Source organism: Dromiciops gliroides, chromosome 3 (assembly GCF_019393635.1).
Source record: "Dromiciops gliroides isolate mDroGli1 chromosome 3, mDroGli1.pri, whole genome shotgun sequence".
Taxonomy (NCBI): domain Eukaryota; kingdom Metazoa; phylum Chordata; class Mammalia; order Microbiotheria; family Microbiotheriidae; genus Dromiciops; species Dromiciops gliroides.
In genome coordinates this window covers 174,027,731-174,043,695 of record NC_057863.1, presented here as the reverse complement: position 1 = coordinate 174,043,695, position 15,965 = coordinate 174,027,731, and the positions used below count along the sequence as shown (strand labels likewise).

Sequence of the window (15,965 nt, the reverse complement as noted above, 5' to 3'; positions counted from 1 at the left end):
TTTCTTTTTTTTTCCTCTCTCTCTCTCTCTCTCTCTCTCTCTCTTTTAGTGAGGCAATTTGGGGTTAAGTGACTTGCCCAGGGTCACACAGCTAGTAAGTGTTAAGTGTCTGAGTCCGGATTTGAACTCAGGTCCTCCTGACTCCAGGGCAGGTGCTCTGTCTATTGCACCACTTCATCTATAATTTTCTTTCTCTGTTTTTGCTTTTCCTGGTTTGGGAACCAGCACCATATTTGTCTCATAAAAGTAGTTTGGCAAGATTCCTTCTTCACTTATTTTTTCAAATAATTTATATAGTATTGGGATTAATTGTTCTTTAAATATTTATAATCCATGTCTGTAAATCCATCTGGTCCTGGAGATTTTTTCTTAGGAAGTTCATTTCAATTTTATTAATCTCTCCTTTGATTTTCAAGATTTCCAATTTGGCATTTAGTTGGGAATTTTTATTTTTATTTTTTAACATTGATAGCAAACAGATTTATTTAGAACTTTTCCCATTCCATGTCATCAGGAGGATTAACATCAACTTTCCTTTTACCTACATCAGAACAGTTGGTACTCAGAACTGTGCCTCCAGATTCCATAAATGACTTGTTCATGGTATGTTTAACTTCATCAAAACCATCCGAATAGATCTGCTGAAATAATTTGTTTAAAGCTAAATCTCTTAACTTTTCATTCTTTTCTTCCTCCTTGATTTCACCAACTAATTTGTCCCAATTCCTTATATAATAAGAGGATGATGGATACATGTGCTTTGAATATGGTGTGAATTGTTTGGGTCTGGGTACATCTCTTTGTCCCTCTAGCTTCTCCCATCTTACAGCCTCTGACTTTTTCATTTTCATTTCAATCTTTGTTGAAAGTATTTTAAAGGTGCTCTGTTCAGGTACTATAGGATGAATAAGTGAAAGCTTTAAACTATAATCCTCTCCAGATGGAAGTTTCACCACTGCAGACAACTCCTTTTCTGAAAACCCCACGTTTATGTTATTCTTCTGAACATTCTTTTTTTGTTTTGTTTTGTTTTTGTTTGTTTTGTTTCCATTGATCTATCTTTCTATTCTTTAACTAATACCAAATGGTTTTGGTGACAACTGCTTTATAATGTAATTTTACTTCTGGAAGTGGTAGTCCCCCTTCATCTTTACTTTTTACATAATTTTTCTTGATATTCTAGATCTTTTGTTTTTCTAAATGAATTTTGTTATTATTTTATCAAACTCTGTTAAGTATCCCCTTGGTAATTTGATTTGTATAGCATTAAAAGTAGAAATTAATTTGGGAAGTTTTGTCATTTTTATTATATTGGCACATCCTAACCATGAGCACTGGATATTCCTCTAAGTATTTAATTGTTCTTTATTTCTTTTAGGACCACTTTGTAATTAAAACTATTATAAGTCTTTTGTGTGCTTTGGGAACTTGATCCCTACATATTTTATGCATTTTAAAGTTCTTTGGAATCATTAATAATGTTCTTTTTTGCTTCTTGTGTTTTGTCATTATTATATATAAATGCTATTGATTTTTGAGTATTTACTTTGTAGCTTGCAACTTTGCTGAAGCTATTGTCTCAGTATCGTTTCTGATTCCTTGGGGTTTTCTAAGTAAACCATCATATGATACTTCTTCTTTAATGTGGTTTCCACTCATAAAACATACTAGTTTCTGATGTTGAAGTATTTGACAGTGCCAAGGACTTTGAACTAGAAAAGAGAGAACAAGAGGGCTAATAGGGAACTAATTGGAACATAGTAAGACAACACCTAACTGTTCTTGATGAGCTCAGATTATAGAGACCCAGATAAATAAACTACTGATGAAAGAATTGGAAGCATCCTCCTTCCTGCCTCTTGTCCATCAGCTCTTTATCCTTTCTGTTCTCTGAAATTTAGCACTTTCTCTCTCCTTCAGCAGGTGGCAGTCATCACCTTTCCCCACAAAAAACTCTTTTGTTAGGCTGCTGTATTTGAAGTAGAATCTGTAGAATAGATTAGAAAAGCCAAGCCCAGGAGCAATCAAACACAGTAGCTAAAACTTCAGTAAACCCAAGAATACAAAGTATAGCATAAACAATAAACTTAAAAAACACACAAAAACTAGAAAGCAGTATGACATAAATAAAGGTTTGACAATGAAGTACTACAACAAACCTCAATCTAATATTAAAGGCAGCTAGGTGGTGCAGTGGATAGAGCACCGGCCCTGGATTCAGGAGGACCTGAGTTGAAATCCGACCTCAGCCACTTGACACTTACTAGCTGTGTGACCCTGGGCAAGTCACTTAACCCTCATTGCCCCGCAAAACAAAAACAAAAAACAATCTAATATTAAAGGTCACATCTCATTTTTTTAAAAAAGACGGAAATACAAGGCAGTAACTTTCACAATTATTATTAAGGGATAATTTCTTAACCAAAGATAGAATTATAAAACAGGCCATTCTGACTACCTAAAATTAAAAATGGAGGAATAAAGTTAAGGCAGCTAGGATAAGAGAAGAAAATTTTGGAGGTAAAGGTGAGTGCTTATATGCAGCAGCTAGAGTGAGAGCTTATCCAGGTAAACCTGACTCAAGATCTTGAACCTCTCTTGAGCTTTCTCTTTTGCCTTGTGCTTCTTTCCTTGAGCATAGGTGACTAACAGTGATCCTAAGAGATAAACTTTTGGGAAGTGACTTCCTTAAGGGTTTGGGAATTTCTGGGTTCTTCAGTTGGTACTGACTTCATTTCAGAAGGAACTCCCTTCAGCTACTGTCATGGGAAGATTATGGGCCCCAGTTACCCCCAACAGTTCTCTGGGGAGTTCAAGGAACTTTTTCCTTGAAACCTCAGGGGTTTTCCCTTGAAATCAAGTAGACCTCTCCTTGAACTCAATCAAGGACACACACACACACACACACACACACACACACACACACACACACACCCCCAACGGAGATAAAGGGCACCAGATTGAACTGAGCATGCTCCAGGACCACCACCCTACATTCCAGTCCTCCTAAGCACCTGGATGAGGTAATCCAGGAGACCACCTGGAACCGCCCATCAGCAGACTGCTTAGACCCGCACAACTCGGGAAGACCACCAGCCGCTCACCCAATAAGAGACTCTTACCCACCCCATTTAAACCATATAAAATGGTGCTCCTCGAGCTAGTCAGGGAGGTAAGCGTTTTGTTCAGGCAAAACTTTCCTCCCGGACAGTTTCTCTTGTACCCCAATAAACCTGTTCTTTTATTCCTAATTAGGTCTTGTGCGAGAGGGCTAATAGGGAACTAATTACAGAGGAATCCTAAGGACCCACATGCTTTCTTCTATCAGTTTCTCCCCCATATCAGCTACCCTACTGTTTCTTGGAGACAATGATCATTGGTAGAGAAATGAACCCAAATCCTGGCCTGATTCATCAAAATGCATGGACTTAGATGCATGGTAAAGGCAATATGCTGATTCATTGGACATAAAATATCTCTTATTTTGAGATTTAAGTCTGAAGCTCATGAGAAAGCACAAGAGAAGTTTTAACTTGTTGAATCAACTTTTAAATTTTTATCAATGTATGGTTATGAGTTTTTTGTATTTTTAACTTTTCTTTTGTTTGGGGGAAATAAATAGCTGTCCTATTATGCCCATCACCACCAATAAAAACTCCTGTCAAGTGGGCGGTGCAGAGGAAAAATATTTGTGTCTTAAGAAATGAGGAATATGAAGAATACAGAGAAACATGGTAGTCTCTATAAATTAATGCAGAATGAAACTAAAAAAAACATAGGAATAAAATGTACAAAGATTGGTTGTTTGTTGTTGGTTCTTAAAAAGGACCAAAATGACATCACTACATTGGAGTCAAAATTACAAAGATTACAATTGAAATAGAGGATCACTAAAAAGAAGCCAAGCTTTTAGTAAGTTAAAGACAAGAGTAGTCTGGGAAAACAGATAAAGGTACTTCCCTCCTCTGAGAAGAGAGGACAAAATATTAGAAGTAGTTAACCTAACTATTGATAAAAATCAACAATTTTTTCTTTACTATAAGGGGGAAAATTTGATGACCTTTCTGATGGAGGGGAGCATACATATCTAGAAATTACTGGGATGTAAATGCAAAAACTATCAACAAACTTATTTTTTTTAAAAATCTTTGCATCACATACTTTTGATATCAAAGGTCCATTCTGCTAGTTGTCTACAACTCATTTGCCTACGACACTTTGTGTGTTGGGTGTGGAAGAAGGTGTGACTCCTAATTGGTCAAAAGAATGTGGAGACACTCTAGAGTTGGTGAAGATCTTGAGAGGGCACACTCTGGGGAAGAAGCACATGTTGTTTCAGACGCCCTCTGAAAGAAAGGCACAAAAAAAAGACTAGAAGCTACAGACATATAAGGGAAACCAAACTCTCAATATGTTCCTGATTTCCAGATTGCCACCCCAGAGACTATGTAGAGAGAATTTCTCCTTGGGTGAGATTGGGCACTCTCTCGGTTCAGCTAAGATCTTCACTGATTCACATCTAAAAAACCTCATTCTCTATTGTGTCTTTTCTATTTTTTTTAGAATCTGTATAACTTTTAACTTCTATTTGCTGTTTTCTTTGGGAAAATGGGTTTAGTCAGTCTTTGCTATTTGTGATGATCTTTTATGTATAACCAGTGTCTGGTAAGAACCGGCCAAGCTAATGAATATAAGATTTATGCTGCTCTCTAAGAATGATTAAGGAAGAAGCTTTTGTTCGGAACCTATTATACCTCTAGAATAAGTAATATTTAGGGAGAGAAGATTAATATAATTCTAGTTTAGTACCTTTCTCTGAGATCCTGGAATAACATAATACAATTTTTTTTCTTTTCTTTTTGCAGGGCAATGGGGGTTAAGTGACTTGCCCAGGGTCACACAGCTAGTAAGTGTCAAGTGTCTGAGGCTGAATTTGAACTCAGGTACTCCTGAATCCAGGGCCAGTGCTTTATCTACTGCACCACCTAGCTGCCCCAAATAATACAATACTATTTCAAGAAAGAAGTAGCAGGACCAGCTCATACATTCTCTTAAAAGACTGGCCCTAACATCAAATTTTAAGTCAGAAAATAGGCTGGAAGTATGAGCAAACATAAAAAGAATGCCACTAAAAAGGCTATTTTGGTGAGTGGAATGCTCAAAATTCAAACCCAGAAGAAAATAACTCCAACACATCTAAAATCAAGGCCTCAAAAAAATACAGTTTGGGTACAAATTCAACTAGAATGCCTGGAAAAGATTAAACAAGAGGGTTTTTTAAAAATAGTTTAAAATGTTTTAATAAATTAAATCAGAGGGCTAGAGGAAAAAACTTGAAAAGAAACAAGAGTTATGAAACAAAAAGTTGGAGAAAGAATTAACAGCTTAGCACGGGAGGTACAAAACTTTGCCCAGGCAATACACTCCCTGAAAATCAGAATGAACAAAATAGAAGATAATTACTCTGCAAGACAACAAATATTAAAATAATCAAAAGACTGAAAAGAGAAAAGAAAACATACAGTATCTCTATAGCATAAACAACTGACCCAAAACCAGATTGATGAGAAATAATTCAAGAATCATGGACTATTTGAAAGTCATGGAAAAAAGAGAAAGTCATGGGAAAAAATAGCTAACATTTATACAGTGCTTACCATGTGCCAGGCATGGGGCTAAGCACTCGATGATGATGGTGATGATGACTGATCTTCACAACAACCCTGGGAGGTAAGTGCTATCTTTATCCCTGCTTTATGAATAGGGAAACTGAGACAAAGGAGGTTAACTGACTAGCCCCCACCCTCAGACTAGTTAATGTTTTTCTAGTACTATTGTTTGTGAGCCCTCATTTAATGTGTTCCCTCACCATCAACTACCACTTAAAATCTCCCCAATATTTGGGGCAGCTAGGTGGCGCAGTGGATGAAGCACTGGCCCTGGATTCAGGAGGACCTGAGTTCAAATTTGACCTCAGACACTTGACAATTACTAGCTGTGTGATCCTGGGCAAGTCACTTAATCCCTATTGCCCCACCAAAAAGAAAAAAAAAAGAATCCGAGAAAATCTCCCCAATATCAACTGACCAGTTAATATAAATTAACTTTTATAACTGGATATTTTCTGAGAAAATTTATCAAGAATCAAAGTGCAAAGGCTTCTGGAGGCAGAAACATTCTTTTTTTTTTTTTGCTTTCGTTTTTGTTGATGTTGTCGTTTTGCAGGCAATGGGGGTTAAGTGACTTGCCCAGGGTCACACAGCTAGTAAGTGTCAAGTGTCTGAGGCCAGATTTGAACTCAGGTCCTCCTGAATCCAGGGCCAGTGCTCTATCCATTGTGCCACCTAGCTGCCCCACGAGGCAGAAACATTCTTGCCCCCATCACTTTGGTCTCTGGGAGAGTAGATTCAAACTTAAACAGTCCCATCACTAAGTTCACTTTAGGATATACTTTAGCCAATGGATGAATCCTTAGTTATTTCCTTGCTGGCAAGCTTTTTTTGCTTGAAGACATCTCAGCTATTGGGTCAATTCACTGCTGGGTTCGATCAAGCAGGCTGCTCCCCAAACTAGCTCCTTATCAGGTTTGGCTGCTACAGCTACTAGCAAACACTTCTATGGACTACATTCGAGAGACCTCTGATCACTCTTCCAGCCTTTCAAAGCTCACATGGTTTAACTTGATCTGTCCATATCCAATACTCACCTAAGTTCAGGGGAAAAGAAACACAGTAAGACCAATAGAAACATGGAAGGCTGGGTGGGAGTTAAGGAAGCTACAGTAGTATATGCTATTGACACCTTAACCTGTCCCTCACCATGAGGCTCACAGAAGTTCTTCTTTCTCATCACTCTAAAGCTTTCAAGGAAGAGAAATTTCTTCCAGTTGTTTGTGGACACTCAGTTTTGGCATGACAGCTAATTTAAATACTTTCTGTCACCACCCAGTAAACCAGGAAACAGTCAAAAGGTCCCTATGTATGTGCTTAAGTGGAGAACAGACTCTTCCATTATAGAAGCCCAGAAGCAGGGTCACCAAGCCTCCAACATGGATTGGTACCAAGTAAAATATATTGTGCATTCTCTAAGGACTGGGCCCTGGACAGTCTTCCTATTACATAAACAATGAATACAACAATATAAAGAACAACAACACTAAAGAGCAGCTGAACTCTGATTAAAAGGAATGACTCTCCTGGAGAAGAGATGGCAAGAGACACTTGCCTCCTCTTGATAGAGAGGGGACTACAAATTAAGACTATTGCACATGATATCAGACCTAGTTATTATTATTATTTTGCTTAACTTTTCTCCATATTACAATGAGAGTGCAGTGGAGTGAGGGAAGAGGATGTAAACTGGTGTTACATTTGAAAATTAAGGTGGATAAAGCACCGGCCCTCGATTCAGGAGGACCTGAGTTCAAATCCAGCCTCAGACACTTGACACTTACTAGCTGTGTGACTCTGGGCAAGTCACTTGACCCCAATTGCCACCCCCCACACACACACAAATTAAGGTAAATTGAGAGACAAAGGTCTGAGCATGATCAATTTATTAGTTAGGCTATCAGTAACCAATAAGTTGGGTCAATGGCCTCTCTCAATCACCAAAGACCATGAGTTAAATGTTACTTATATGAAGTCTAGCCTTCATATCGTTTTTAGAAGTACAAAGAAAACAAAGAATAGAGGTGGGTAAGTGGAAAAGACAATGCAATTGGTTACAAGGTAGACAGCATCATGGATATAGGGATAACATGATTGGTTACATCAAGGAAAGTGGGCTAGTACCCACCGGGGCTAGTGACTGCTTCCCTTTGTCATTAAGGAATGCTGGTTGATTTATGGGATCCATCTGCATATCGTAGACCTTAGTGCAAAGGTTCTTAAACTGTGGGTTGTGACCCCATATGGGGTCATGTAACTGAATGTAGGGGTCATGAAAAAATTGGCAGTAAATGTTTGATTTACATACTCTATACCTGGGGTTGCATAAAAATTTCTTGAACGAAAAGGTCGTGAGTGAAAAAAGTTTAGAAAGCCCTGTGTGGGGCAGCTAGGTGGCACAATGGATAGAGCACTGGCCCTGGAATCAGGAGTACCTGAGTTCAAATCCGGCCTCAGACACTTAACACTTACTAGCTGTGTGACCTTGGGCAAGTCACTTAACCCCAATTGCCTCACTAAAAAAAAAAAAGAAAGAAAAAAAAAAAGAAAGCCCTGTGTTCGTGGACCTGAGTTAGCACACTAGTTGGTGCCTAAAAAGTTTGGTTAGGGACATGACAGTTTTCCTTAATGGTGCAAGGATAGTTCAGAGACAACATATCTCTTATAGCTAGCTTCAGGACTTAAAGACAACACTAGATGTCTTGTATTTTCCCAGGAGCTGAAGGTATGCTAGATAACAGTTTTCCCATTGATTATATAATTTTGAACTAACTCAGAGGAAAAGCTAAATTCCTATGGTTAACTCAAGTACATAGAAAGGGAACTTAAGCAGATACAGAAATCAATACAATATAGAATCAATTACATAGTAGAATTAATTTTAATTTCTCAAGGGGAAATGACAGTTATAGAAAATAAAAGGTATTGGGGCAGCTAGGTGGCACAGTGGATAGAGCACCGGCCCTGGAGTCAGGAGGACCTGAGTTCAAATCCGGCCTCAGACACTTAACACTTGCTAGCTGTGTGACCCTGGGCAAGTCACTTAACCCCAATTTCCTCACCAAAAGAAAAGAAAAGGTATCAATAAAACAAACAAAAAAAGGCATACCTCTATTCATCTTAAGCATTCTTTCTTACATAGTCCCCATAGCTCTAGACATTATACAAGAAGCCTCTTTTCTGGGAGGAGGAATAGGAAACCCCTTCTTTGTGTAGCTCTCAAGTGGGTCTGTCTTTTAACCCCCAGTTGGTTTATGATGTCTTCACCATTTACCTTTCCTCTCCCCCAACATCAAGAGAGTGCAGATCACTCATTAGCATTTTTCTCTTAGGGTTTGGGGGGAATATCCCATGTTCTCCCCAATGTTCCCATCATCCTCTATCATCCTCTCTCCTCTCCAAACAGTTGACATTGGTTATTCAAAGGACTTAGGGCTACTTTCTGGAATATTTATTTTTTTTAAAAGTGGTACCAAAATTTTTTTAAAAAGAGTGGTACAAGCTCCTATTGGTGTAAATGCACTTGTGCTGGGTAGAAAAAGGGCTTTGGAATCCCTGTCACATATCCTTCCACAAGCCTTAAAGTGGTTTCCTTCACTCCTAATTCTGTAGTTAAAGTAATTTCTTATTGAGGATAGTAGAAAAGTCCCTGTTAGTAGTAGCCCGGGAAATAATCATGAATAGGCTAAATGGGTTTTAGCTTTCTCTCTCGGTTAGGTCTTTGGCCACCTTCCTAGGTGGCCAAAATTCTTTGCCCCATTCTTTCATGATGTTCTATTTAACTATTTATGTACAGGGGCAGCTAAGTAGCACAGTGGATAAAGCACTGGCCCTGGATTCAGGAGGATCTGAGTTCAAATCTGGCCTCAGACACTTGACACTTACTAGCTGTGTGACCCTGGGCAAGTCACTTAACCCTCATTGCCCCACAAAAAAAACCCAAAAACAAACAAATGTTAAAAACTATTTACGTAAAGCAAAGCATTTATTATATTAATCCCACCTAAATCAAGAACTAAAAGTTCACAACAGTGACCTTTCCCATGGACAATCTTGGCTCCTTTCAAATTGTAACACAGGCTGTGGCTGACTGGCTATGTGTAAGCATGAAGGAAAAGGATCTTGGAGTTATATAGGAAGGAGGACCTAGTTAAAAGATAAGCTCTGGGGCAGCTAGGTGGCACTGTGGATAAAGCACTGGCCATGGATTCAGGAGGGCCTGAGTTCAAATCCAACCTCAGACACTTGACATTTACTAGCTGTGTGACCCTGGGCAAGTCACTTAACCCTCATCGCCCCGCCAAAAAAAAGGTTATTAAAAGATAAGCTCTGCCACTTACTCCCTGTGCAATTTTGAGTAAACTACTTTATTCCCTTGATCCTCCATTCTCATTTTCCTCACCCATAAAGTGGGAATCATGAAAGCAATAGGGCAACTAGGTAGAGCACTGGATGGAGTTCTGGGCATAGAGTCAGGAAGACTCATTTTCCTGGATTCAAATCTGGCCTCAGACACTTACTAGCTTGTGTGATCCTGGTCACATCATTTAACCTTGATGACCTCAGTTTCCTCATCTGTAATATGAGCTGGAAAAGGAAATGGCAAACTGCTCCAGTATTTCTTTCTTTCTTTCTTTCTTTCTTTCTTTCTTTCTTTCTTTCTTTCTTTCTTTCTTTCTTTCTTTCTTTCTTTCTTTCTTTCTTTCTTTCTTTCTTTCTTCCTTCCTTCCTTCCTTCCTTCCTTCCTTCCTTCCTTCCTTCCTTTCTTTCTTTCTTTCTTTCTTTCTTTCTTTCTTTCTTTCTTTCTTTCTTTCTTTCTTTCTTTTTTTTTTTGAGGCAATGGGGGTTAAGTGACTTGCCCAAGGGTCACACCGCTAGTAAGTGTCAAGTGTCTGAGGCCAGATTTGAACTCATGTCCTCCTGAATCTAGGGCCGGTGCTTTATCCACTGTGCCACCTAGCTGCCCCCTGCCCCAGTATTTCTGCCAAGAAAACACCAAATGGGGTCACAAAGAGTCGGACACTACTGAAAAACACCACACAACAAAAATGATACCAACTACTTTGCACATGGACATTTACTAAGTTTTTGTTGAATTTAATTTTAGAATTGTATTACTTCCCTTATGGAGCTATTATACAGTTAAAATAGGTGTATCTACATCTACTAATTGTGGTGTGGGAAGATGGTAAGCAAGATTGTTCAACTCCTCTTATTTGTCCTCTTCACTCTAATATTAACTTAGTGCCTTGATGAATTTCCTGATATGTATGTCCCTTCTCTATTCTTCGAAGTTGGGTAATTCTCTACATTTTTAAACTCTGAGCCTCCAGTTAGAGACAACACTATGACAAAATACCACCATATTCGGGGATTCTCTCCCTGCCTCCCATTACCTTATCACCATTGCATTTCCTCAACCCTGAATAAAAAATGCCTGTAGTTAATACTGTTTATAAAGATAAAATAGGGAGGGGGAAGAGAAGGGGGGGAGAAAAATTTGGAACTAAAAATCCTATGAAAACAAATATTGAAAACTATCTTTACATGTAACTAGAAAATAATAAAATATTTTTTTAAATAAATAAAGATAAAATAGATGGGGATTTGGTAAGATGGCAGAGTAGGTTTGAAAATTCTAAACTCTCCAAATTTCCTTCATAGACAGAACATCACCTTAAAATCAGTGGAGAGCTGCAAAAAATAAGGGGTAAAGCATTTATCCTCCTAAGATAACTTAAGAAGACCTCAGGAAAGAAAGAACCTCCTCCAGGGACTGAGGTTTGGCCTATGTGGATTCTGCTGAATCAACAAACAGCAGACCTTGTGGGCAGCTCCCTGGGGACAGCTCCTTGGGAGTAGACTAGGTCTCAGGAACTTTCACCTTACAATGTGGGGATCAGACAGCTGAGTGAGGGAAGACTGAAGGATCCCCCTGCTTCCTTCCCCAACCTTCACTGTTTCTGGTCAGCAGGCCTACTCATGTTGACAAGATGTGATCCCTGACTGTGGCTATGGGCAAGGAGGAGTGAATGAGTATGGTAACTGCACAGAACAGGAGCATTTTGGGGACAGCATCACTGGGGGCCCCATCTGCAGTTTAGAGGAGGGCCTGAGGTTGGGCCCTTTGAAGAACATGGAACATATTACTAATAAAACTTATGGAGAGGTAAACAATATGAATAAATAAGGGATAGAGAGCCATGTAAAGTGTAAAATGGATAATTTTGATAACATTAAATTAAAACATTTTTGTACAAGCAAAACAAATATAGCCAAGATCAGAAGGAAAGCAGAAAATTTGGGAAAAAATTTTATAGACAGTTTCTCAGATAAAGGTCTTATATTTCAAATATATAAAGAATTTTGTCAAATATATAAGAATACAAGCCATTCCCCAATTGATAAATGGTCAAAAGGTATGAACAAGCAGTTTTCTGATAAAAAAAATCCAAATAATTTATAGTCATAAAAATGCTCTAAATCATTATTGATTAGAGAAATGCAAATTAAAACAACCTTGAGATATCATTTTACACTTATCAGATTGGCTAAATGATTGAAGGGGAATTTGACAAATGTTGGAGGGGATGTGGAAAAATTGGGACACAAATTCACTGTTGGTAGATCTGTGAACTGATCTAACTATTTTGGAGAGTGATCTGGAATTATGCCCAAAGAGTTATTAAACTGTCTGTACCCTTTGACCCAGCAAAAGGAAAGGAAGTTATATGTTCTAAAATATTTATAGCAGCTCTATTTGTAGTGGCAAAGAACTGGAAATTGCAGGGATGTCCATCAATAGGGGTTGACTGAACAAGTTCTGGTATATATATGATCATGATGGAATACTATTGTGTTATAAGAAATGATGAATTTGGGCAGCTAGGTGGCACAGTGGATAGAGCACCAGCCCTGGATTCAGGAGGACCTGAGTTCAAATCCGACCTCAGACACTTAACACTTACTAGCTGTGTGACCCTGGGCAAGTCACTTAACCCCAATTTCCTCACTAAAAAAAAGAAAGAAAGAAATGATGAATTTGTTGATTTTAGAAAAAACAAAGATAGACTTGCATGAAAAAATGAAGAGCTAAATGATCAGAACCAAGAGAATATTGTATACAATAACAATAACAGCAATACTGTCTTAAGAACAGCTTTGAGCAACTATCATTTTGACTATTTATAAATACCAAAATTAACTACAAATGATATATGAAGGAAGATGCTATCTACATCTAAAAGAAGAACTGATAAATAGAAGTATGTATAGAATGGGTTTACATATACATGTATATATTTACATATACATATTTATATGTATAAAGAGAGATCAGGAAGAAGGGGGATGAAGGGAAAAAAGAGAAAAAAGAAAGTCACATAATTATATATTTAAATAAGCATAAACAATTAAATATCAGATATTACATATAAAAATTAATTGATCGCTCAATAAATTAAATATTAAAGGAAAAAATATATATATTTTAATTTTTTTGGTGAGGCAATTGGGGTTAAGTGTCTTGCCCAGGGTCACACAGCTAGTAAGTGTGTGTTAAGTGTCTGAGGCCGAATTTGAACTCAGAGAGTCCTGACTCCAGGGCTGGTGCTCTATCCACTGCGCCACCTAGCTGTCCCAGGAATAAATATATTTTTAAAGGAATAAAGTTGTATATAATAGATTTGCAGTTTCATGTGCAAAAAAAAAAATAGAAAAGAAAAAGTAAACAAATCAAAGAAAGATAACAGAACTTAACTATATCTAAAAGGACAAGTTTCATTCTTCCTCAAGGGAATGTAAGAAACTAAAAAAGATACGGTATTGCCACCTTGGTGACTGTCTGATGGGAATGGAGTGAGCATCCTGGGCCAGGGGGTATGGTGGGGGTTCTCAGAACTTGTCTTGATACTCCTCATGCCTGATCATCCAAAACAGCCTAAGTGCAGGGATCCTGGATCCCTTCTTTTCTTAGTGGCTCTCTCTCTTCCCATGCGTCTGATTTTCCACACCCATATGACTTGCCGTGCTGTCTCCTTTCCAGCTCCCTGTGGCTTCTCAGGCTTCTATACATGTCACGAGTAGCTGGGTTCTTCCTAGAGTCTGAGCTCTCGGACTGACTGAACAGACTTTTAAAGGTCACCTGGCCTATCGTGCAAGAAACCTGTTCATACTTCATAAAGGACTCAATTGGTATGGCCTCATTTTTACAGTTAGTTTAACAACTCATTATCTGCCGCTTTTCTGCAATTAAGTCCAATCCCAGCTCAAAAGGATGCATCAATGTAGTTGGAAAAAAATATATAGGTAATTTGCTCTGAGTGACTGTAGCTTTAGAGAGCTTCAGATGATGTCAGTTGTAATCATTTTGTGAGATACTTTTACTTAACTGTTTTTTCTTTGTTATAAGACAGGTTTTTGGTTTTTTTAAACCTGTGGCCATAGACCTCACGAAGTCCATGAATTTGGCTGGGAAATAAAATTATATCTCTATTTCAGTAGAATTGATTTCCTTTTAAATCCTGGATACCTAATTTTATTAATTTGAAAATATTATTCCAAGAAGGGATCAATCATTTCACACTGCCAAAGGGGTTCTTGACACAAACAAGGCTGATAAACCCTGTTACAAGGGGAAAAGCCCTTTGAGATCGTGGTAGGTGGGTAGAGATGGGAAATGACAATCATGTAAAAGTGAAGGATATTTTAAAATGTTAAAAAACAAAGAAAAGTAGAAAACTATCAAAAATTAAGAAATAAAAGAGAAAGGCTTGCTGGAGGCTTGGAATGTCTTCTTACTGCTGAACCCCATAGATTTTGTTCCAGATGATTTTATCTTTTAGTTATTTGATGTATGACTTAAGTTTAACTCTAAATCCTAAGGGGTCATGGTTGTCTCCCCCCTTCTCTCTGGATATATTGTTATCATGCCAATACTGATTATTTCTTCTTCTCCAAGGAGATCACCTGTCCCAACTTAACCTAGTATTTCAGTCTCACCTTTTTTTTTTCTAGTCCACATGGGCTTTGACTGACCGTGCTATGTTAGAGGCCTTGAGTTAGCCTTTAAGAGCAGACCATTTGTTTTATTTTTTTTCTGAGCATATCAATTTATTTTGTTTTTATGGGGCAATGAGGGTTGAGTGACTTGCCCAGGGTCACACAGCTGGTAAGTGTCAAGTGTCTGAGGCTGAATTTGAACTCAGGTACTCCTGAAATCAGGGCCAGTTCTTTATCCACTGCGCCATCTAGCTGCCCCCTTGTCTTATTTTTTTAAATTCTCGGTTTTTCAATTTTAATTTTTTTCCATTTGTCTTTTGTAGTATTAAAACCCCTTGTCAGAACCCCCATTAGTTTTTTCTTTGTTTGTTTGTTTTTGTGGGGCAATGAGTGTTAAGTGACTTGCCCAGGGTCACACAGCTAGTAAGTATCAAGTACCTGAGGCCAGATTTGAACTCAGGTCCTCCTGAATCCAGGGCCAGTGCTTTCTCCACTGTGCCGCCTAGCTGCCCCCTCCCATTAGTTTTTGATGTAGAGGGAACTAGCCTTAGCATAGGGAAATATTGAAATACAGCTAAGCCCTATACTTCCTGGGGTTGAATTTGTCTGCCTTACTTGTTCAGGTACTTGTACTGGTTTCACTCCTGCTCACTAGGAAATGATCCCTACTTAGAATCTCAGAGTTTCTCCAGTTCCCTTCACCATAACAATGATACCAATGGCAATCTACCTATATAGTAACAATTGTATAAATGGCAGATACAGAACCACAGATTTACAGCTAAAGGAGGAGCCAAAATGGGCAAAGCAGAGGCAGGAACTCAGCTGAACTCTCCCAACATTCCCCTCCAAATGACTTTAAATTAACACCTCAAATCAAATTCTGGAACAACAGAGCCAACAAGAGGTTGGGATGAGACTTTTTTCCAGCCTTAAACAACTTAGGAGGTCAGCAGGAAAGGTTTATGACATTGGGGTGGGAATCGGTTTAGAGCACACCACATACCATTGCACCACCAGCTGCAAAAGCAACTTTAGGAGCTCTCAGGCTACAGATTTCAGGAGGCTAAAATGGTCAGGAAGTTTACAAGGAAGTCTTTGCTAGCACTGGATTCATGCATGACCCTGTTGCATTGCCCATACACAGTTTTTGATTATAGTTCCAGAGTGAAGAGGAACATTAGTGCTTGTGGAACAGGGGAGCAGGGGTCCTGGTCTCAGTTCCATGGTAGAAAGGAATACTAGCACTAGCAGGAGAGTAAGGGACCTGGTCGCAGTTCCAGGGCCAAGAGGAGT

At 38.5% G+C, this 15,965-nt stretch overlaps 1 protein-coding gene across 1 annotated transcript in view; it reads right to left on the bottom strand.

Annotated features, from left to right (window-relative positions):
* Positions 1-485: 485 nt before the first annotated feature.
* LOC122747292 (protein SGT1 homolog) overlaps positions 486-15,965 on the bottom strand; it is a 31,728-nt gene continuing 16,248 nt past the window's right edge. Inside the window, exon 2 of the mRNA XM_043993402.1 lies at positions 486-1,010. Within this exon, the coding sequence (XP_043849337.1) occupies positions 486-1,010 (525 nt within the window). The remainder of the gene's footprint in view (positions 1,011-15,965) is intronic.